Here is a 14,866-nt window from a genome sequence, read left to right as displayed (position 1 = left end):
CAACTAAACTTATAATGTGGTTTTAAGAATATGTGATTTCACCTAATAATAATTAATAAACGTAAAGATAAGTGATGCAAATTGATAATAATATAAAGCAAACTAGCGTTTGGATATAGCTTTCGAGCTCGGACATCCTCGAGCTAGTTATGCAAGAAGAGTTAAAGACACAATAAGCTGATGAACAAGAAAGTAAGCTGAGAAATATTAGGTTGCTTTGATATTCCTGAATGTAAGGTGTCTACAAATGATGGGGACTCCCCTTTATATAGTAGAGGAATCCTACATATGGTACATTCTAATTACGGAAGTAAATCCCATGATCGACACAAATAACCGCCCTTGATTTGATCTGTCCGAGATTTCCGCCGTGATCTTCGACCGGTTACGGATATTTCAATTTTCCATTATTGTGCTTCATTCGAAGTCTGTCATACATGGCCTTGGTCGTTGTTGGCCTCGATCTTGGCAGGCGCTTCGATCTTTGGAATCGATGCCTCGTCTTCGACCTCGGATCTGATTCATTACGAGGCTACGCCTCGATACGGTTCCCTTGTCTCGATCAGATAGCACATTTGGGTAGGCCCGGTTTTAACCGTATACCGCCATATATTTTTGTATACAAATTTATCACTTAATATACTTACTCTAATCTTATAGTAAACTATGGTTAAAATGATTGGTCGGTTGCCACACCTAAAGTTGAAACCGAATACACCACACACTGTTTTGTTAAGTTTTCTTGGGTACCCTTTTCATTCTAGCAGGTTCTAGACATGCGGTAAATGGGGAGGCCACATCACCGTGTTACTTTGTAAAAGCTCAATGAGTCCACGTGACTTAGACATCTTTAGAGGCCCAAAACTGAATTACGTGGCTCTACAAATATCCACACCGCTTTTGTCTTACCCTTGCACCATGCACTATAAATGCCTACTAATACTTCAGTGCAATTATGTGATCAAGTGAGTTAGGTCAAGAATCAGTACCAAAGAACATTAATCCTTGTTCATTGTCTTAGTTACTTCCTAATCCTCAGTGTTTTGCTATTTCTTAGTTTCTGATAAGAGAAGAGTAAAGGATTTTTCTCTAATATATATTTGTGAGTTTTAGCTAGAGAGGAAAAAATGACAACTTCATTTGCCATGCAATCCATGATAGTGGGAAGTAGTCCACCGACAAGTTTTTCAAAGAGAAATGGTCTGAATCAATTTGTTCCTGGCTGTTACTTGCCACGTTTTCAGAAGAGTTCACGTCTTCGCGTTAAGTGCATGTCTGAGGTACCTAGCTAGTGCATAAAACTTATAACTTACTATTTTATATTGTTTTCATTGTGCAGGAACCTTTTTTTTAAAATCATAAAAAGTATTTATGTGTATGCTTGACTTTTAAATAAATATGATAGTGCAAATTAAATGGAGTAGTTTTGAAACTAGAAAGTTTATTATTATGAGAAGAATTCTTGAATAAGGAGATCATATTAAACATGCAGGATGGTGAGAAAAAAGAGCAATCTTCAAGCCCCTTGACCAATACTGCTGCTACATCGAAGCCAACACCTCCTCCTCCTGCAAAGGTTAGGGATCTTTTTTCAAAAGTTCACATATTTAAGCAGTGTTAACATCTATTTTTCACTTAATAAGTCGTTGCAACTTGCACGTTTCGTCTCAAAAAAGAATTTTCTTATGTCAAGTTCAGCTACTATATTTTAGCTCCATTTCAGATTAAAATTTCAATTAAAAAGTTATTCGTAAGTAAAGTTTCATTATATAAAATAATTTTCCAATCAAAAATACGAAGGAAGAGAGATTATTTACAACCCTCTGACCGGAAAGCAAATTAAATAAATTAAACATTATAATTCTTATCCTCTACTCATTATTCTGCAACAGGCAAGCACCAATTTCTCGGACGTATTTTCATTCAGTGGAGCAGGACCCGAGAGAATCAACGGTAGGCTAGCAATGATCGGATTTGTGGCAGCCCTTGGTGTTGAGCTAGCAAACGGTGGAGATTTATCTGCACAGTTATCAAATGGTGGATTTTCATGGTTTTTGGGGACAAGTGCTTTGCTAACCTTGGCCTCACTTATCCCATTGTTCCAAGGAATTAGTGCTGAGTCTAAATCTGGTGGGATTATGAGTGCTGATGCCGAAATTTGGAATGGACGATTTGCCATGCTGGGATTAGTTGCTTTAGCTTTTACTGAATATGTTAAAGGAGGTGGCATCTTCCAAGTCTGAAATGTTAATTAATTCTTTAGCTTAAGTTAATACTATAATTATACTAGTGCGTTGTTTTATATCTGATGTAAACAATATTATATTGCCATGTAACCACACCTTCTAATTTCAATTAAAAACTATGATATAGAAATATGTCTGTCAATCTGGTTTCTTCACATATTTGTTGAACTTTTCCGCTTGTCTTATTTTTTCTTAAATTATTTCTTTTATGAGTCAAGAAATGTTGATACATATGATGAGTTCTACCTAATCCCCAGGTGGTAAGCTAGCAAAATTTTCATCTTCTTGTTGGTGTGATTCTCCTATCTTGTAATTTCCTTTGTCTCATCTTGGAAATCAATTAAACAATTTAAAATAAAGTGTTTACTTTTTTGTATCAGCAGAAACGTGTTTATGCTGCTTCGGCAGTAATTTTTTTGCCTATTCTTCACTCTTAGACAAGAACGTAATGTTACTGGTAACAAGGAAAAAACAGGTGAATCATGTAACGGAGATATCACTAAGTCATCTCTTTGTTACCCAATTGACATGAATACGATGGTCTAACAAAATATCAAATCAAACTAGGATTTTGACATTTTAGTACTAATATCCAAAATACTAAGCTAAAATAAAACGTTTTAAGCGACAAAAAGAACATAGTCCAGAATACAGGAGAAGTAAACTATAAGCATAATGATGAGATAATATCTGTCGTACAAACATCAATTAAAAGTTATTGCATATTTCGTAGATGGAGAAAAATTCCTTATACGAACAAAAGTCTTATGCCCCCTCCGATCTTTTGCATACAACGCACAAACACACTCGAGTTTTTTAAGAGAAACATTTTAAAGAAAGAATCGAAGATATAAACTTGAGACTTTACGAGCTGCCGACTACATAAGCCTTCATTATTGGAAGAATCTTGAAACCCTCGCGTAAAATATACTGGACTCAATATCCGTATATGGTCAGATTATCCAGAAATGTTATAAAAAGACAATCGCATGCTTCATTTTATATACCTTCATCATATTACGTACATTATTCACACTGCTTTTTGTCACCATTACAAGTCTACAACATCTTACACATTGTTGAAGGAAGGAAAAACTATACTGCCTACATCATACACTTTGCAAGCGCAAGTTGTTCGAAATTGATAGAAAAAACCGCGTTACTTCAACGGCCACTCCAAAATTGGTCACGGACCAAAAGGGTAAAGAGATACGATAGTTGCATCATCAAAATTGATAAAATGGGAGCTGCTTTTCCTTGTAGAACTATATCGTAAGCCTAAGCTTGACCAATACCTTTATTTATTATACTGGTGATATATCAATTCACTCAGCTGTACGTAAAAGTTCTCTACTCTTAAGCTATGAACAGAAAAGAATGACAAGAATACATATCTACGGGTACATGTATATATATACACAACGTAGTCTTCTGGGATCATAGTCCGTCAAACTGGTGCCTCTATCTCTGGCCCATTTCCATTGATCTCATCCTTCTGAGGCTTTTCAGCCTCCTCTACATTATCCTGGACCTGTTTCCAGATAGATCAATTCAGAGAATGATTCCTCAAACTACAGTAATCATAAATTATTACTAGTAAAAACATTTTCAAACACTTCAACCCTTCCAGAACACATAATGAGATTGAAAAGAGATCAGACTTGCTAAGCACAAAATTTAATAGCTCAATCATAGTTAGACATGCATACGCTCTTCAAACAAAACTCAAACACAATTTCTAAAGAACAGACTGTCTTCAGATGTCATAAAAGGATCCTGAAGAAACATAAAATTTTACTGATACCGTATATGTGAGATTCCACTAAAACAAGCTTGTGTCATCTTCTGTGGACATACATTTTAATCATGATGATTGACAGTCTCTAAGAGCAGGCAAGCATACAAGAGTTTGCTTTGGACCGGGTGTGTCTGGGAGAGGGGTGGGGGGGGGGGTTGTTGGAACTAGACAAGAAAAAGCATTAAACAGAGAAAGCCAGTGCACATAGATCCAGGCTCAACAAAGAAAACCTTCTTACTTGGTCAAGAAAATATCCTGACATCCATTAAAATCCCCCAACCTACCAGGACCCTATGGGTTGAATCAAGAATAAAAAGCAATCATACTCACATCGAGAGGAGCGTCAACTGGGAAAAGATTTATGCTGCTAGGAGAAAAGCTAAGACCACTGCCAAAAACAAAGAAAACAAATCAATTACAGATTGGAAATATCTACATTCACCACCACAAATGAAATAGGTAAAGAGGATGTTTCCACTTGAATGGTATTAGATTTAACCAGCTTATTACATGTTTCAAAAAGTAACCTTGAGAGAACAAAAATATAAAACATGGGAAAGAACATGGCGTTAAAGCATATTCTGACAAAGAGCATATGTTTTGTTATAAAAACCAACCTTCGAGACAAAACCAGCTGCCACACGTACGGAATGAAGAACTCCTCAGGATGACTCTCTTGTTCGTATGTGAAACGCAATTGGGTAAACATCTACGGTGTAAACAAAATCTATGTCAGAATATGATTATCAGATACAAGCAACTCATCATAAGTCGGCAAAACTAATACCTTTATTCCATCACCTCTCCAAGATCGGCAATTAACAACAATGACTTGCAATACTTTCTCTACAGACCATTCTCCGTCCATCTTTTGGGCATCCATGCGACTGTTGAAGAAGTCCAAGACCTTAAAATAACATAATCACAAAGTCATAATGCCTTCCAGACTACACTACCGAACTGTTTACAATGAATAGAATGCAAGTCCCACTTCCAGAAAACCCTTTTTCAAAAACCTATGAACTGCAAATGCACAAATGAATAAGCACACCATAAATATGTTGTCAAGCAGTTCATTGAATCGTGGATGACTTTTGAACGGCTGAAAGACTTCCTGCCTATGCATAATTGCATAAACAACCTGCCAGTTTTGGAATGTGTTTAAAAAAGCTGCAACAAGCAAAGAATCCTCATGAACTGATAGAAGATTGAAAGTACTGATACCTCAGGGTTCCGTGGCAAGGCATAGGTCAGAATTGCATTTAATATCTCAAGAACAATTCTTAGGAAGTCGGTATAAATATGCAGCTCAGCTGCCTGCAAATATATTTGAAGAACTTCAATGCTACCAAATACCAATTATGCTAGCAGACAGCAATTTTAAAAAAAAAGACTCGATGATGCTAAAAGCCAAGTGCGAAGTACCATATCTTCTTGGAGACTATCTCCTTCCTTTGATTCACCATTGGGCACATGCATCTTATCATTTTTTATCTCTGCCAATTTGTTGTACCTAATTTATAGATCAAGTTCAAAACAACAATTGACCAACCTAAAAAACTCTGAACTCACCAGCAGACACAAGGCACAAGAAACTTACTTGCGTGCAAGCATGTCAAATAGGCTGACCAATCGTTGTGATGCATAACCACTTAGGCGATGGACATGAGGTGCCATATTTGCTAAAGTTGCAAGACAATTTGTATGAAGATAAACATCCTGTTAAATGCATCAGAAAACACATGCTTGAAGTCAGCTTTCAGGGTTCGATCAACTTCATCACCAAATTACCAATCACCAGAGTAACTTCATTGGTAAGTACAAAAAGAGGAGGAATATTAATTATGGCACCCATACTCAAACAGAAGCAAGGGTTCATTCCATGTTAGTTGTATTGCTCTACCCGAATTGAACAGTATAACAATTCAAATTGATGTATCAGTAGATCAGTAGAAATACTGCCTCATGTCGGTATAGTCTGATGAGGATATACGTAACAGTTGACTGTAACACATAAGCAAGTGCGGAAATACAAAGTAGGTACAGCTCCAAAGATGTTGGCAAACAGATGTCTTAAAAGTTGCGAGATGCAACTCATACCTTCATCATCCTATTTTTGTATCCTTCCTTTATTTTTTTATTTGGGGAAGAGGGGTGGGGAAATAAGTCTCAAAACCTTTTTCAATAGGGCCTAGTTAGTGTAGTTTCATTTTTTCAGAATCAGTTTAACTTTAGATATGCAGAAAGATAAGCTTAACTGCTTTAACCACTGCAATGGTTTTCATTACACCGTCAACTTCTTCAGAAATTTAAAAAAAACCACAGTGACATTCACGTCTGAAGGGAGACATGAGAATTGTGACTCGAAAAGTTCACTAGCCAAATTTTAGTAACACCACATACAGAGTTTTGTCAATGTTTGAAACCTCGGATATAATAGTAAAGCTTTCAGCAGTACTATTTGCCTACTTTACATCATCAATCTGGATGACTGGCTGTACACTTTTCATTCATTAATAAGCTTCTTTTTGCTTTTTTTTATTAAGAACCTTCATTAATAAGCCTCTTTCCTCTACTTATGATAAGAAAACATTTAGAAATATCTAGAGCATTTAGGAGAAGTAACTTATTGATATTTCTCTTGCATATCAAAGATGTGTCATTTCATGCTTTCAAGCTAAATCATAAATCTCCTTCAGAGAAAAAGTTATTTCATAATCCTTAAATACATTAGCTTCTTTAATTTATGCATTACTACTGAAATTTCCCAAAACTAACTATTAGTGCGTATTCCGAATCCAATTTGCATTCCCAGTCTTGACATCCCAGCCAAGAATGGCACCCGGAGCAGGTGTAAGAGACTTTGCAAATGAAAAATAACAAATAAAATAGAAGCAGAACTTTCTAAAATCAATATTCCAATGTTTAACATACCAATAAAAGATGGCATCCAGAACATGCAATGAGATACTTCAGAATTGAAAATAATAAAAAACTAACAGCATATATGGTGGAACTGGCAAAGGAAAATTAACCCCACAACACCAACCCCCCCCCCCCCCACCCAAAAGAAAAAACTGCAAAGAGAGAGAGAGAGCATGAAACAAAGAATGTGGAACAATAAACTAACAGACATTTTATATCATACCCGCAACTTAGATAGGTTATATTTCACTGTCCTCGTCAAAATTATGACCATAAGAGAACCAAGAGAAGTCTGATGAAGAACCCGCTCTTGGTACCATGGAACAAAGGGTAGCACCTGCAGAAAGATGTGAAATTAAGACAGTCCATGGCTTAAATGTCAAAAATCCAGGGGGATTCTCTATTTACCAGTTTGTGAATGCTGGCGTTGAATGAGGAATCTTGGCTAAGTATAAGAAGGATAATCAACACCATATATATCTGATTGGATGTCCTCCTTGGTGCATTATACAGTGTTTCTAGCAAAGGCATCAACTGTTGATTTATACAGACAGACAGTAAGATTCTAAGTTGTAACCAAGGGAAAACCTAGAGTAAACCTCAAGTTCAGAGGCAAGAAATTATAATTACTAACGCGAGAACAGTTGGAAAGTGAATAAGGAAAAACAGTGGAAAATATTTAGCATCTTTTAACCAAGGATAGTAATCCCAATTATTTTTATTTTTTAAAGATATCAAATCCATAAATAAGGCAACTTGTTGTGAAAGCAGTTGCAAAGATCAAACTACGAGTAGCTACATTATACTTTAGTTGATTAATACACTCCTTATGGATTATGTCTTCTCTTGATTTCCTTATAAAGGGACTGGCGGGAATGATATCCACAAGCAACAACCATTATTCAGTCAAGAAATAAACATATAATTTAAATCATCTGTGCATACCAGTGTATCCAGATCAGTCCGCACCAACACATACTCGAGAAAATCGGAATTCCCTTGAACGAGTGAATAAAGCAGAAGTACAGAAGTCTCATCAGCCAAGCACCTGGAAACATAGTTGCAATCCCACTCATTACCGGAGCCGAATAATGTCTCAGCAAACAATGGTATCGTCAAATGTCCAAATACACATTTTCTATGCTATCAGACCATAACGTGGAAGTATTTTTTAAGGTCTTTCACTTTAAAGAGACCTAAAGGATTGACAAAAGTCAAAATGAACCATGAGGCATCATGAAGTGTCATTTCTTCCCCTCTGTCAAAGCCTCAGTGGTCAATGAAGTGGGTTGAGAACCATGAGGTCCCAGATTTCAATGTGCACCCAAGGGTGCGGCCCAGTAGTCAATGAAGCGGATTGAAAACCATGATGTCTTAGATACAAATCCCAGTGGAGTGGAATTAGTCGAGGCGTACGCAATCTGGCGTGAACACCACGAATATCAAAAAAAGAAAGTCAAAATGATAAAACCTCTTCTCCGCAACGGGGAACTAAAGGGTCACCCAAGAAACTTCTCATGCATAGCCAAATTTTTTAAATAAAAAAAAGAACTATTATTGTAATTAATTGTATACAACATCTTGTTGTCACCTTAGATCAACAAGTAAAATAGGTTGACACTTACATGCCAAGGGTATCAAAAAGAGAAGCAAAGGGTAATCTCACAACCAGACCACTAGGTGCATTCCCCTCAAGATCTACACGATCAACTGCTTGAGAGAACACAAACAAGCTTAGAATCATTAATAAAATTCATGAAGTAGCAAAAGGGACACGGAACAAAAAAATAATCGTTCTAACATTCAATATCCCGAGCATTCTCAAGGGCCTTGCAGTAAGGATTCTCAAAGAAGGGTTCTTCCTTTGGAAGCGAATCTGGACTGCTGTAGTCGATTTTATCTTTCAAACGATCCACGCCAAGACACTTGCGGTAATGAACAAGGATGAGTAAAATATTAAGACTGCTGTCTGCCAAAGGGCTTTTTGAAGCTTCATTACTTGAACTCGCAAAGAAATTCAGTGGCAGTAACACGAGATTTGCTGCAAGTCAATGGAAAAAGCAGAGGCTTCAATGAGAATGATGGGACATCACATTGACTAAACAAGAGACAAAATAAGTGAATGAATTGCGACCGGAGGGATTCAACATTTCTAGGAATCTCTTTTGACCACGAAATATTGCAAACAGAGTAATGGATTAGGAGCCAAATTAGCGCTAATCAAGTAAATATAAAGATCATATCTCACACTTCCATAATATACTAATATGCTATAGAAGGAACGGAATGATAAGCTACAGACGAGAGAGAGTGAGTGTGTGAGTGTGTGTGTGTGAGAGAGAGATAGAGAGAGGGAGAGATAATAAATCACTTTACTCTACCTGCAACAGAGCCAACTCTCTGTAGAACTCCTGGCTGATATCCTTCAGAAAAAATATAATAAGATGAAGCCTTCAAAGGGAAGCGTAGCTGTGCGACGTAGTTAAGAAGTAGCTTGCGAATAACCAGATTAACCAAAGAAGTTGGCTGCAGACAGAAGTACATTCAGAAGTAGCTCATGACTAGCCAAAGAATTTGGCAGCAAATACAAAAGCAAATTGATAAAATTTCAATATTTTTCAGAGATATCTACTGCAAGAAACCATAGATGACCTGAGCCATTGCTGCATCAAAGAAAGGATGAATATCATCAGCTCCTAGTGATGGTCCAGAAAGAAGCTGAGTTGACAAGGCGACAAGCATGAAATTAAGCAACTCATGGTGTAGAAGATATGTATCCGAGCTGTCAGAAAAACAACACACTATTAGGCAAACAACTGGCAAGCCATGTGAGAAGATACCTATTGCACAAAGCTCAACATACCTTACATCTACTCTGCCAAGATAATTAAGCACACTATGCACAACAAGATGCTCAATACCCTGTACTGTAAAAGATAAAAGAAAGAGGAAATGGTGGAAAGAGTAGGAAGTAATGAGCTTGGACTCCCAGAGATCTGAAATCTTGATAAAACATAAGTGAGAAGGTTAAACAACATAGATTCCCAAATGTTGAAAACTCAACCAGATCAATATCTGCGAGAACAACTTCTGCAAGCTATCCCACTGAAACCAGCTATACAAGATATTACGAGTTAGAATCTAAAAGAATCCTTCGGCCATTCCAACGGTATTGCACAATTTCATCCATACATAGGTAACAAGAATTTTGCGATTTACCTTAATAATATATCTGCAAAAGCTAATAACCAAACACCTCATCAGTACTTGGAGTATAATTGGAGACAACCATTCAAGTTTTTAATACATTAGACTGAATACTGTCTTGAACTGTGAGCAATGACGTCGATAAAGCGTAGAATCCACTATTAGATAGCATAGATCTATTCGCTTTGTTTCAGCCATAGTGGTTGAAACAGTTTAGTGGTCACTTTTAAGTAGCTACATACTCCAGTCACCCTATCCCCACACACAAAAGTACAAAAAGAAGAGATAAATATAGAAGAAAGAACGAAACTGAAAAATGAAATGGGAATATAAATAAGAAAATCAGATAAGTCCCACTAAGGAAAAATGAACAAACTATGCTGTGAATGCATTACCTTTAGAGACGTTACTTGGAATTTCCTCCTCACTTTCATTCAGAGACATGTATAGATCTTCAAAGTTGTCAGTTTTGGCATTCTCAATGAGGTGCTTCAGAAAAACAGATGAGATGTACACTGCATTGAGAGCTTTCACATAAGCTGATGAAGATACATCAGACGTAGAAACACACTCTTGCAAACACCAAGACAGGTGAATTAATATTTTTGCAAGATGCCTCGTATGACAGTTGTTCTGAGCTGCAACAAAAAACAGATGGTATTTAGAAGATCATAGCTCTGACCTCATCATCCCAAGAAAAAAAAAGATGGAATAAATGTGTCAGATAAATTATTCCCATTCATGATTAAGAGTTGGTTCTAGAAAAAGTAAACAGAAAAATTATAGACAGAAAAGATACAATAGGAGATTCTGATAAAGAGTTCATATGGATAGTGCCAACAGCCCACTGATATGTCCTAAAAGCTCTCAGAGCGACATCTTATAACCACTGCAGCTATGTGGATATAACTAATAACTATATATCAGCAAGAAAATACATACAAAGCCAAGCATGAGGCATAAAAACATGAAAAGTAGAATGGAGGTACCACGTTTCACCCTCTGCTTACCTAAGTATTTCAGGTTTGCTCTAAATTACATGGAAATCAGTACTAAGTTCATTTTTTCCAAAAGCAGCCTCCACATAACAATGAAGCAGAGAAAAGAGAATACAATTTTACTTAACACAACATTGGCAGGAAGTCAAAACTCTAGATAACTTGAGCCCAAGTAGCATTACCTAATTTTTGCACTACGCTTCAATATGAAACAAAATTTTCAACTGAAATAGTTAAGCAATTTTCATGAATCCGCTCAAAGAATCCAGAGAATGAAGTTCTTGATTCCATAAACAACTCTAGGGGCATATTTTATGTGTTCCATAGTAACTTCATCTAGGCGCTTGCACTGTAGTTGAGCTTCTGCATTTGTCTCCTTCTCTCTATTGGACTTCTCCTCCTTCCACACTCTTTATCTTTCATCAATTCTCATATTTTTTCTCCTTTGTTTTTTATTCATTACACAAGAACTCCAGATATAATGTCAGTTTAAAATGTAACAGAAATCAAATGCATTCCTAAGCAATCTATATTCTAGCTACACCAGCACACAGATGGTCTTAGAAGGTAGCTGAGATACTGCACAGGCTTGATGCAAGACCCTTTTATGCTTCTCTTTGTTTCTAATAAAGGTGATAATTTTATTGAAAAGATGTACACTATATAGAGAAGTGAGAACCTTAGAAATGATTGGTACCTACAAAAAGCAAGCAATCATCTGTATTTCCTGGGATATTTAAAGTGCTCCAAAAATAAAATTAAAAATAAAAAAGAACAAAATTCCTCTAATATGTTCAAAAGAGGTTTCCTTTCCACCAAAAGCCCTCCGATGTCCTCTCTCGGTATTGTCTACATGACCACTAGGAATGCTACTTCCCATATTATCCCTTCTATTTTATCTTCTGAATTTCCACCTAGCAGGTCCTTTACCGTCCATGCCATTACCCATAGTATTCCATAAAGATTTGAGATTCCACACCTCACACCAAAGTTTGTGCAAACCAGACAATAAGCACTTTCTTAGGTCATCTTTGTTCTTAATCCCCTTTAAATTTCAAGTTGATCCACTTGTAGCTCATGGAATGCATTCATCTATATACATAAATGGACATCCAAGAAGCCATATTATACTATACATTCAGATTAAATTGCATATTATTCTGCTAAATTCGAACAATAATAAACTATACTATACAAAATTATTTTAAAGACATACTTAAACTAGAAAACATAAGATATTCTATCTCTCCTAAAACTTTAGTCCATTTTAATTTTACAAGGATCAATTTGACAGATGTTGGTTTGTAATTTGATATATAATTATTCACTTTTGAAGGAAATTTAGACATGGAAATTACTATAAGTTACAAATTCTTCCATTTCAAACAGACAACATGATCCTTTTTGAAAATTTTAGTTAGAGAATTCTTTCTTCGATTCTTGGGAAGCGCACTGCAAATCGACAAATCAGAACCAATAGACTTTTGTATTTAAAAAGTTCTAAAAGATCATCTGAGGAGATCCTGAGACTGACGTAGCATGTTTGTTTTGGGTTCAACCGAACCGAGCATTTTAGACACAGCATCTGTAAAAATTACTACTAAACTTCAACAAATATTAAATTTCGAAACCATAATCCCAGAAGTGCATTAGGCTCAATGGTAAGTTTTCAAAGGTTGAATCCATCAAATTAAAATTTTGGACCTGCCTCTGAGGGTATCAATGTCATAAACGTTAATTTTACACCTAAAATTATCACCAGTTCAGATTTTAGGATTGAGAGACAACTAGGCTAGTGTCCACTTTAAATAGAGTACGCAGGAGCATAAGAATATTCAGCTAGAGCTCCACCAAGTGGCAAATTTGATGAATGGCTTCAGATATAAGTGCCTACACAACTAGCATAGAGTATAGACACTAAAACCTTTCCAAATCCTTAAAAGGAGCAAACTACAAACACCATATATTTGTATACAAAGATCACATTTATGTATAAGCCATATTTACTCATTTTACTTATCTTTACCATTTTTGTAAGACAGATTTCTGAAGTCTGCACTTTGTAATACAAAACCATAAGATTCTGGCTTTCAGCTAACACAGGAGTCACGTGAGTTTGCAAAACAGTGGTATGAATTTATTTTTCTCTTTCCATTTCTATTAAGTTTAGCCATTGCAACCTGATAAAGTACCTCAACAACTGCGACAGCCACGACTCACTCGCTCACTTTTCCCAACCCACATATAATGCACCTTATTAAAAAGCACACAACCTTATTAGCAACGCAAACTAGCATACGGTATTCCGAAATCTTCTGACATCAACTAGAATAATCAAATAACATTTTCTAACAACACTTCAAATGCGAACTAACATTACAATATATCTAGATAACTTTTTTTTGGTTAGCAAAATTCAATAAATAAACTAGGAAATGAACAATTTAACATATAAAAAGCATTAAAGCTTACAAAAAATTAGAAAATGCAGATAAGTTAAGTACCGAAGAGAAGGCAAGCTTTTTGAACACGATTGGAGGACCAATGGAGATGAAGAGGAAGTTCTAGAAGCTTCTGCCAGTAATCCGAAGCAAGCGGGAACGATTTCTCTCCAATAAATGCTTCAATTAGATACTCCGCCGTGTCCTGCGGCTGTGCGCCACCATTGAAACTCGGTGTTGACGGTACTCCCCCCATTCACACTTACTCCGTACCGACCAAATGAACGGCGTATATATTGACTCTTCTAGAATGTTCTACTCCCTATCGAGGTGAAAATTCACGAGATCGTAGAGAGTGTATAGAGAGGTTTCAATGCCATTGCGATGAAATTTTTTGTTGGAGCTGTGGATCTGAGAGAAAAGGAGAAGAGTGGCTTAGGAACGAAGAGAGAGAATGAGAGGACTTTTCATAGCAATCTCTTTGGTTTTTGATAAAGAAAAAACTTAAAATTCTACTAAATTTACAGAAGTGCCCTGGGAATTGTTTTTGTTTGGGATATTTTTTCATTTAATGAGTTTGTGTTTTCAGGGGCTCAAGGGAAATGGTTTTGGAATATTTATTTTTGTCAATGTTAATTGAACTTAGATAAGTGATAAAATGCTAAAGTATATGAATCACTGTAATCACGAGCTTGAATTATTTTTTTTCCTTTTGAATTTGTAATAAATAACATGATAGTACAAGGAGGATTAATAGATTAGACAAAAATTATTATAAAGCTTTTAATTTTGAAATACTTCGAGTGCAAATTTGGGGTTGAGCCGACGGAAGCGGGAGTTGAAGTGAGACTTGACTCTCAAGTCATTCCCAAGAGGGGTAGTTTCAAGTACCTTGGATCGGTTATTCAGGGGATCGGGGAGATTGACGAAGATGTCACACACCGTATAAGGGTGGGGTGGATGAAGTGGAGGTTAGCGTCGGGAGTCTTGTGTGATAAGAAAGTGTCACTGTTACTAAAAGGTAAGTTTTATAGAGCAGTGGTTAGGCCTGCCATGTTATACGGAACTGAATGTTGGCCGGTAAAGAACTTACACATCCAGAAGATGAAAGTAGCAGAGATGAGGATGTTGAGGTGGATGTGCGGGCATACAAGGATGGATAAGATTAGGAATGAAGATATTCGAGAGAAGGTGGGTGTGGCCCCCATGGAGGACAAGATGCGGGAAGTAAGACTCAGATGGTTCGGGCAC

At 36.5% G+C, this 14,866-nt stretch overlaps 2 protein-coding genes across 3 annotated transcripts; one reads left to right on the top strand and one right to left on the bottom strand.

Annotated features, from left to right (window-relative positions):
* Positions 1–954: 954 nt before the first annotated feature.
* LOC107824752 (early light-induced protein, chloroplastic) lies at positions 955–2,386 on the top strand. Its single transcript, XM_016651565.2, has 3 exons — positions 955–1,280; positions 1,493–1,576; positions 1,893–2,386. The coding sequence occupies exons 1-3, from the start codon at positions 1,128–1,130 to the stop codon at positions 2,241–2,243; spliced, it is 588 nt and encodes a 195-aa protein (XP_016507051.1). The 5' UTR covers positions 955–1,127; the 3' UTR covers positions 2,244–2,386.
* Positions 2,387–3,467: 1,081 nt separating this feature from the next.
* Positions 3,468–14,089, bottom strand: LOC107824751 (uncharacterized). 2 transcript variants are annotated; one of them, XM_075257327.1, is made up of 18 exons: positions 13,679–14,089; positions 10,572–10,814; positions 9,833–9,896; positions 9,622–9,751; positions 9,351–9,495; positions 8,771–9,010; positions 8,595–8,679; positions 7,915–8,017; positions 7,378–7,503; positions 7,193–7,306; positions 5,645–5,763; positions 5,470–5,557; positions 5,269–5,361; positions 5,096–5,185; positions 4,832–4,951; positions 4,662–4,753; positions 4,375–4,432; positions 3,468–3,777 (listed from the first exon to the last, which is right to left on the bottom strand). In XM_075257327.1, the coding sequence occupies exons 1-18, from the start codon at positions 13,869–13,871 to the stop codon at positions 3,694–3,696; spliced, it is 2,187 nt and encodes a 728-aa protein (XP_075113428.1). In that variant the 5' UTR covers positions 13,872–14,089; the 3' UTR covers positions 3,468–3,693. The 2 variants fall into 2 exon arrangements, with proteins under 2 accessions (XP_075113428.1, XP_075113429.1); XM_075257328.1 differs by lacking the exon at positions 5,096–5,185.
* Positions 14,090–14,866: the final 777 nt, after the last annotated feature.

Source organism: Nicotiana tabacum, chromosome 7 (assembly GCF_000715075.1).
Source record: "Nicotiana tabacum cultivar K326 chromosome 7, ASM71507v2, whole genome shotgun sequence".
Lineage (NCBI taxonomy): Eukaryota > Viridiplantae > Streptophyta > Magnoliopsida > Solanales > Solanaceae > Nicotiana > Nicotiana tabacum.
The sequence above is the reverse complement of the archived record's forward strand: the minus strand, read 5'-3'. Positions and strand labels throughout refer to the sequence as shown.